Source organism: Charadrius vociferus, unplaced genomic scaffold (genome assembly GCF_000708025.1).
Source record: "Charadrius vociferus isolate BGI_N301 unplaced genomic scaffold, ASM70802v2 scaffold593, whole genome shotgun sequence".
NCBI classification, from domain to species: domain Eukaryota; kingdom Metazoa; phylum Chordata; class Aves; order Charadriiformes; family Charadriidae; genus Charadrius; species Charadrius vociferus.
The window spans coordinates 1586318-1595524 of record NW_009647739.1 but is presented as its reverse complement, the minus strand read 5'-3'; the positions used below and the strand labels follow the sequence as shown (position 1 = coordinate 1595524).

Genomic DNA, 9207 nt, shown 5'->3' with positions numbered 1-9207 from the left:
GCAGGAAACCAAAGAGGAAGCCCTGGCAAGCCTAGAGGATGTAGGCTTGTTTTTTTGTCAGATCTGCCAGAAGGATCTCTCAGCCATGAACACAACGCGACGAGAGCAGCATGTTAACAGGTGAAAGACGAGCTTGATATGCCCTTTCTGCATCCTCTCCCCCTTAACCTTATAGACTGCTCGCTCAGCTTAGCCGTTAAAGAACATGGTAGCAGGGGAATCTGCATAGTGACATCGACCTTTATCGCTTGAATTAACAAGTCAGTTTTATCTCAAAGCAGAGGCTGATCGTCTTGCCCTGCAAGGGCACACTGGATGTGTGCGGTAAGGCCAACGCTGCTTTCATCAGTAGTGTGGCAGAGGGGCTGCGATTCTAAAGTGGCTAGCAAAATTAATGAGGACCTACTACTGCAGATTCTAAGATCTGCTCATTTCAGTCAACAGAGTAATGTTTGATCTATTTTGCTTAAAATTGTTTGTCTAAGGACATCTAGTATGTCACTGTGTATCCAAGCTGTTTGCTGAGGGAAAGGTGGTACTGTTCAGAAAGATGACTAACTTGCACTGTAGAACTTTGACAGTGAGAGTGGAGAGGCTAAGGGAGGGCATCCCTGCCTTCTCTTTTGTCAGCAATTAAATTGAAATTAGTGCCCTTAATTTAACAGTTTCCTTGGTGGTAAATGTCAAGTGCTGTTAATATATTATGTACAGATAGCTCTTTGTAAATTAAAAGTGTGTGCTTCTCTGTTGAGGAAGTAGCAGAAACAGCACATTTGAATGGTTGTAATTTCTTAATTCCAGCACTTTCAGAGAGCAAGGGTGATTTGATTTGTCCAGTCCTACATCACGTTATTGAGTGGCTCGCATTCATTAGGGTTGTCTGCAGCTGCAGCTTTAGAGGTGGCATTGCTGTTTCTGTCTTCAGATACTTACTGCTGCTTGAGAGGACAGAGATTGTAAAACAGTGACGGTGTCAGAAATTTTCTGTAATCTCATCTCGTAAGATGAGATTACAAGGTTATATTAGCCATGGATTTTTTGATAGCAGTCTTCATCACAAGAAGTAAAGCTGTAGATGGATAGATGCAGTGGCAAACTAGTAATCACCAGTCCTAGTACATCAGATGAATGGTCTTTTACACAGAGACCATTGTGTGTGTCATTACCTCATCAGGGAGTGATTTTTATAACAGGTACTGCAGATCCAGGATTTCACACTCTGAATCTCTTTGGAGAGGACAGAAAAAGAACCATTAAAATTTTTTACATAGTTTTGACCTACCAGAAATTATTAGAAGTTCACTATCTTGCACTCTTAAATGTGGTGTTAATTTTGACTGATCCCTCTTCCATGACATAAAACACTGTCCTTGTTAAGTGAGATACCTGGCTTGAAAACGCTTGTGTTCATGACACTGCACATGGTCATGCCTACAAAAGTAGTAAGAAGGACAAGAAGTAGTCCTGTTTTGGATGAGAAAGACTTACCATTTCTCTGGTAGGTTCATTCTTTTTTTAATGGTAGCTTATAAATTAGCTGGGATGTTAGAATGAATGCAGAAAGAGAATAGATAATGTACACATGATGAAGTTAAAGAAGGTTATTGCCTGTGCTTGCTTCTGAGCAACATGTTTTAAATATGCCTCTGAGGCCGTGATCTCTGTGTAACTGTTACATGTCATATTCATCACAGTGGTGGGCACATAATTCTTGCTTCTTTAGGTGATGTTTTTCTGGCTGTTACAGATATTAGAGATTATTGTGCTTCCTTGTCTTTAACATGGAGTAAATCTTAGCGCAGAGAGTTTTAAAGTTTTCAGAGGTAAGCTTTGCCGTCATCTTACAGGTGTCTGGATGAGATGGAAGAAGCACAGATGTCATCCTCCAACAAACCACTGGTCCCTGAATGTCCCATCTGCGGGAAGCAGTTCCAAACCCCACAGAGCCGAGTCAGTCACTTGAAACGCTGTGCTGTCGAGATGGATGTTCCTCCTAAGCTGCTTCTTCAGGCAGTGCAGTTGCAGGTGTCCACACTTGGTGATGCACCTCTTCAGTGTCCCAGGTAAGTTGGTGAAAATAAAAGATGCTGGTTACTGAGAGACATTGACCTTCTGCTCCTGGGGATGAACGGTAGAAGCGAAGCAGACTCACACTCTGGGTGGGCCCGAAGTCCAAAGAAGGTCAAGTGGAGCCATGGCCCGGTACCACATGAGGAGAATGTGGTAGGTAGTTGGAGAAATCATATTGCTTTCCTTCAGAAGTGGTCGGGTGGTGGCTGACTTTAGAAGTCAGCAGGCAGGAGCAAAATGCGGAGTAAATAATCTTGCACTGGTGTGTCAGAAATATTTGTGCTCTAGGAGACAACTGTGCAGTAAAGCTGAACGGTGTGTGTTGGCTTATTAAGCAAACCACATAGTACGAGTATGCAGTCTCTCCTGAGCATCTCTCGTGCCAATGCCTCAGCTATTCGGCTTGTGGCTGTACTGGATATAATGCTTTACACCCCGAGCCAAAGAGGAAACAGACGTGGTGTTTTGAAACGCAGAGCTGCATCTGCTGTCTTGGATTTGAGCATAAGCTTCAGAGTACAGCAAGAGGTGCCTAACTAAATTTGTAGAAGGGCTCGTAAGTCCCTTTGTGCTGAGGAAGGACCGTTGCCGGTTCCCCGCAGAAGCAAAAGAGTGGGAAAGCATTTTCTGGCAATCTTGTTTTTGCCCTGCTACAACTTTTTTTCCCCTTAGGTACAAAAAAGCATTCAAGATAGAGGTAGCAGATGTTTACATCAGTGCTGTGGTCTTGTGGTCACCTTTTCAAAATAAGACTTTCTCTAAATTGCTCTAAATTCTATGGGTGATAAGAAATACTTTGCTCTGTGCTAGGGAAGAAGGTACCGAATAGTTTTTCATTATTGTGGATATGGGAATCTCTCTGAGCCAGTAGAGCAGCTGGTCTGGAGTGTTCAGTGTTTCTTGTCTGTGATCCAGTCACATTAACTTGGGCTTCCTGCTGCATTCTTGTATTTCAGCAATCAACCAAGCAGGTCAAAGCGAAAAGGCTCTTCCAAAGAGGACTCAAAGAAAATGCAGAAGAGGGCCAAAATGGAGACTAAGGATGAAGATTTGCTGGTTGCTATGGCAATGTCACGCTCTCTGTTGGAGCAAGAAAAGCAGGAACAAGCAAAATCAGTTACAAATGTGAAACCAGTGGCTGCTTTGCCAATCAAATGGAAGCCAGGATCAGGTATGTGTTGAAGTGAGTTAGTGTCAAAGGCTGTGTTATTGGAGGAATAATGTAGCACAGCCTGCACTTCACCGAAGCTTTCCTGTTGGGTATAGGAGGGATGACAGCTCAGTTTCTGTTTTATTTAAGCTGTCGAAGCTTCAACAATATGCAGTATCCACACACATCAAGAAAGGTTGCAGAATGTCTGTGGGTTTTAGTGAAATCCCTTAGGAATCTCGTGATTTTTTTCACCAGTTGATTGTTTTGAATCTGTAAAATATTCTTAAGATAAGCTCTTCTTTTTTGTAAACTGTGGAAGTGAAAAGAAATAACGTGAACAGATTATTGCTATTTCTCCTGCAATAGATTTTTTTCCTATTCATCCTGCTGCAACCTGGATTAATGCAGCTTTTTCAGCCTTATCTCTCATCTCTGTTTTCTTTCTGTAGTGGACATATGTGTATACTACATGCTGTTGAGCATGTGCTTCGCTATTTCAGTGTGTAAAAAGGTTTAGAAAGGAAGACAACTGCCAGGGGAGAGCACCGAGTGCTGTGCAGAGGGCAGAATTCACTCTTTGTGCCACTGCTCAGGTCTCCTCCTGGCAATAAGTAGTGCCAGTTGGATTTGGGGTTGGGTGGTAGTAAGGCAGAGGATTCCCAAATGAAGCTGTGCAGTGTTTGTGTGAGCTGTGGTTTGATATAATCAGTGACCTATGCACAAGAAAAGGAGTCCTTCATGGATTTGTTGGTGGTTTTTTTTTCTCCCTTTTTTTGTGAAGCAGTGGGATCTAGTCAAGCGCCGTACGGGCCCCATTCCCCGGGTCTGGGAAGTAGACTGCATGGATATCAGTAGCTTCCATAATGATCACATCTTGTAAAGATGTGACTGCTCCCAACAGGCAGCAGAGCAGTGTGATCAGGAGTCAGTCTTTTCTGGAGCTCATGTCTCCCATAAGGGTGATGTGAGGCTTTGGACTACCTGTGGAAATCTTTCAGAGCTGTGTTCAGCTTGTAGCTAGCTGACTTTTGGTCATCACTGACCACAACACCTGAAGGAGCTGGCCTGTTGAGCTCCTCTGCCCTATGTGTTCAGCTGTTTACTTATTTGGGTTCTTCTTCCTTTTCTTTTTAAAGAGAAAAAACGTCGTAAAAGAGGCCCAACTGCACCTCCACCATTACTGCTTCAGGACCCAGAGAAGGCCCGCAAAAGGATCCAAGACCGAGTAGCTATGCTGCTTGCAGAAGAGGTGGAATTCCCTCCCACCCCTCAGCTTCCCACTAGTAGGATTTTGGAGGATGAATCTGGGAAAGCAACCTGGCTTTTGCCATTGTCCAAAACCAAGGAGTGCTTTTTATGGAATATCAGTGCTTTGACGGGACCCTGTGACCCTGAATCATTCTACACTGCTGAATTAACCCCTCCAATTGTACCTTGGAAGCCTGTGCAGGTGCGATGCTCCGTTGTCCTTTTTCTGATACTTGCGTGCCCTAGTTCGCTTGCCCTGTAACCCTTCTGTTTCCTCATTTGGTATTTAAACAAGCGATCCCCTGCATCGGCATACTCGTACTCATTGCTCGTGCCCTGTTGTCCCATCCCACTGCCTCTTGGTGCATATGAGCTTTGATCCGGTTTTTCAGTTCCACTGTTTCATTCTGGTTTTCACCTAGATCTGCTGCCTCTTTCAGTGCTCTGTATTTTTACAAAACAAGCCTACAGAAATAGACAAAGCGCTTTTAGTCTCTCATCACATTGTTGCTGTCTGAGAAGGAAGGGTATCACTTCTCTTCCTTCGTTGTTTCCTTGAAGAATTACTTGGTGCTTCTGTTCAAAAACTACTGTGCATATATAGGTGCTTTATTTAATAATTCTGCCCTAGTCAAAGCTCAAAGTTTTTTACTGGCTTATTGCAGGCTGGGGCTGTAGTGGAGGGACTCCATTCTATGAAGATTGTTGCCCTTTCGTTCAAGTGAAAAACTGCCAGAGAAGTTTAGAAGGGCCTTTAAAATCATGGCAAGAGTGTGTTTTCCCTCTGATTCTTTCCATTCACAGAAATGGCTAAAACATTTTTACTCTGAAATAAACAAACAAAACTATTTTTATTGGGAAACAGAGACCAAACCTGGAAAATATCAGCTCCAAGGTGAAAGTTTGATTTAGTTACATGTAACTGCAAAAGCATTTCAGAACTCAGAACAGAAGCACCTGGAGAGCTTCAGCTGTGACTGTTGCCAGGCGCTCTAGCTATAACGGAATATTTAGATGTTGGAGTGGGAGCATTTCCACCATCCTTTCTCCCTGCTTGGCAATTGCCTGCACAGACATGCTCCTGGAGGAACCACCTTTTCTGCATTTTCTGTTGTATTTTCTTTTCTTCTGTTCAGAGCTGTCTTATCTCTGGAGAGTCCTTCGTAAAACTGCAGAGAGCTTTTGCCACTGAAGCCCATGTACCTGGGGAACATTCTGTAATCCTTTACTAGACGTTTCAAAAGTATGAAGTAGAGACTACTTTGAGCTCTGCAAATACATAAAACGAGACCTAATTTATTGGTGTCTTTTTTTCCCCTCTCTTTTGATCAGAATCATAAGCCAGACAACCTTTTGCCTTCAGCGGGATCTGATCAGCCAAAAGTATCCCAGCAAATTCAGCCAGACCTCAGTTCTCATGAGCCTGCTTGCACAGAGGTTGGACACCAAACTTCTGATGAATCCAAGTCAGGCCATGAAGGAGACGGGCAGTTTTTATCTCACAGCCAGAAGGATGTTCAGACCCTGCAGGACCTAGTTGAGTTGGCCAGGGAAGGACTTACCCTCACTCAGTGGAACCTTGATGTTGACCACGTTCAGGCAGCGGAGCAGCCAGGTGAGTTCTGGCAGCTTTGTAAGCCCTGTCCCCAGTCCCTTCAGCTGCACAGAGCCAGACTTCTGCTGTGCTGAGTTAGGAGGGCCGTGACGGCACCCCAGGATGTTGTTGTTGATCCAAGAGGTGATACTGTGGAGGGACATTTTTCTGCAGTCAGCTTTAGATACAATCAAGCTGATGTTTCTGAAATGATTCATAAATCCCATATTTTAAAATTCCCTTAAAATATCAAAGTATCTTCTACCAGGCATGTTCAGCAGCTGGGCCAAAATGCCCATCCTAGCTATTTGGACAGTCTTTCTGTTATGTGCACTGTCTTTTGAGGTCTTGAGACATTCAGGTGAAAGAGAAGTGCAAGAGGAATGATTTTATGTTGGTACATTGATTACACAAACCTGAAGTTGAAAAAATTCAGAGTTGAAAAAATACAACATCTAGAATTCCTCTACAGGCAGCTCTCTAATGTCCCAAGTCATAGTTGCACGTGGTGCACAACTGCACATTTCAAGGTCAATGATATCCCTTAAAATGGCCTGGCTGTTCAGCGGTATGTGTTGTGTGTCTCCTGTTCACCTGTGAAAGAGAACATGGCTGCTACGTTCACCTGTCTGCGTTTTCACTTGGGTATGGTATTCATCACTTCCCTTACTAAACTGCAGCAAATGATTTCTGATCCTATAAAACTATTCCTGGGATTTCAGAGGAGATACAGCTTCCTGGGTGAGGGAAATAATTTCCGCCCATAAATGTATATTGTCTGTGTAAATGAGACCGGGTGGAGAAAAAACACTGTGTAGACACTAATGCACCAGAACCCATTTCTGAAGACATTATGTTCTACACACTCTGTAGACTACCACTGGGCTCGGGCTGTGCGAAACTGGTTTCACTGGCTGCCTCGCGAGGACCCACAGCATTTTGTTGGGGTTGAAACGCGGATCGAAGATGCATTCTGCCTGTCTGCTAGGATGGGACCGTGGCATGTCCCATCCTGCTTGTTGTCGTTTTTTTCCCACTGGAGGAAAACTGAGATGTGAAAGCAGAGGAGCATGCTGCACTCGCAGTTCCTCCATCTGGATGATTATGGCATGCACAGATGTGCAGCAGATCAGTGCTGCTTGCAGCTGAATGGTACTCGGGTACCCACGGCCTGTCACAGCCCTGAGCCAAACCCTCCAATAAAGGCGTGAGGGAGAGGCTGAGACTTCAGCTCGGTCAGCTCGCTTATAGCAGTTGTCTCGGGGAGCTGTCCCGGCAAGGATCGTGTTAGGAGTTCTTGCATCGCTCTGTCTCACAAAGGAGTTGTATGTGATTTGTGATGTGTGTTTTCTTCTTTGAGGAGAACTGCCTTCCAGCGATACGCCACAGAGTGGCTTTGTGCCCCCGTCCAAAGAGAAGAGCTTCCTGACGAGTAGCGGTAAAAGAGTAAGGACAACCCTTTTTTTTCCACTTTTTATCTATTTATTTAGCACTGTAAAAAAAAAGCATTTGTGCAGTTCATAGAAGTATGGACTATTTCCTGTTCCTTTCCATAGAAACAAAGAGGTTTTTAAGATTCACAGTCACTCAGGAATCATCGTGGGCACAGGTGAGATCAGCACGCGTGGTGGTATTTCAGTGATGTCCACAGGCAGGCCTGTGGATTTTTCAGTACTTACACTACCTGATGAGAGAGATGATTTAAAATCACAGGTAACATAAGGCCAATTTGTGCATAGTTCATATAAAGAGAACCAGGTTAAACAGTTAAGTTATAGCACTAAGAGTATTCGGGGGTAGGAACTAGGGATGCAGCTGTACCACATTTGGCAGTACTCTGCTTTAATGCCCAGGCTATCCAAGAGAAGACTGGCTGCAGCCCAGAAGGGACAAGAGGTGCCTGGTGCTTCCTCCAGGCTCACACCCCCAGCTACTTTGGGTGGTTCCAAATGGGGCTGTTCCTCCTCTGTCACCATCCTCTCCACGCCGTGCTTCCACTCAGTGGAAGAGAGAATTCTTGCACTCGTGCTGAATTCTCTCATTTGGCATAACAGCCTGATAAATGATGTGGAATGCTGTGAGATCCATTGGAAGATGAGCACTTTTTTGCTGCTAATGTGAGCTTTTAAAAGGTTTAGTATAGAGAATCCTCTGTTTTGGGAGTGCATGTCAGAGGATCTAGCTTGAAAATCAGCGTGCTCTCTATGGTGAATAGGTGAAGAATACAGGCTAGTAAGTCACAGCTGATTTTTTTATCAAGCCAGTAGTGTTCTGTAGATCACATCATACCTCAGATACGCCGGTGGACGTGTAATTCCCCATGGATATATAATCGGTTTTCTTTAATTGAAGTGCACATAAGAAACACGTAATTCATCTTCCTACCAGGGTCACCCACTTTATCTGGTGAAACTTACTATCTTTGGCTTGAAAATAAATAATCATGCTGTGAAAGCTAATAGCTTTTGATGCCAGGTAAATTTTGATGCCTTGAGAACGCACTTCCATATTGTGCTAATAAAATTAAGAGACTTGTAAAGGGAGACAATTCTCTGAGGTGGGAATCTACTGAACTGGAGCATCCCAGCTACTTGTTACAGAAACTCTAGATATTCTTTAGGGGTATTAAAAAAAATCCTTAGCAGGAAAAAACATCTTGTTTTATAAGCTTCTGAGTCTATTGAACTAGAGGCCTTTAGCAATGCAGAAACTGTTCTGATACTGTTGTTGAAACTCAGTTGCTACCAGAAAAAAAACATTATGATAATTTTTTTCAGATTTAGCTTGATTCCATTATAGTTTTCCTGAGCAAATGAAGTGTTGCTGAAGAGTCGGATTGCCAGTGGGAGAGATTTGTGCTTTATATGAGCACAGACAGAGAGTGACCATGTAGAGCAAGTGAATCCATTGCATTGGTAACGCATCCCCCCACCCATGCTTAAGACCTTTGTCACATCTGTGAAGTCCGGTCTGGCTGGCCTCCTCGTAGGAGAGCGTGTTCTGGTGTGTACTCCCCCACAGGAGCACATGGCCGCTTGGTGCTGCCTTCTGACTGGTACGTTTGCTTTGCATAGAGGATGGTGCAGCCAGGAGGTTTCTAGCCTTATTTAATTTCCCCATTCCTGATTCGTAATTTTAGCAT

General features: G+C 43.9%; 1 protein-coding gene across 1 annotated transcript in view; it reads left to right on the top strand.

Moving 5' to 3' along the window:
- SLX4 (SLX4 structure-specific endonuclease subunit) overlaps positions 1 to 9207 on the top strand; it is a 21851-nt gene that overhangs the window by 2726 nt on the left and 9918 nt on the right. Inside the window, exons 3-6 of the mRNA XM_009881940.1 lie at positions 1 to 120; positions 1848 to 2063; positions 3027 to 3241; positions 4360 to 4673. The exon at positions 1 to 120 is cut by the window's left edge and continues 100 nt beyond it. Coding sequence (XP_009880242.1) covers positions 1 to 120; positions 1848 to 2063; positions 3027 to 3241; positions 4360 to 4673 — 865 coding nt within the window. The remainder of the gene's footprint in view (positions 121 to 1847; positions 2064 to 3026; positions 3242 to 4359; positions 4674 to 9207) is intronic.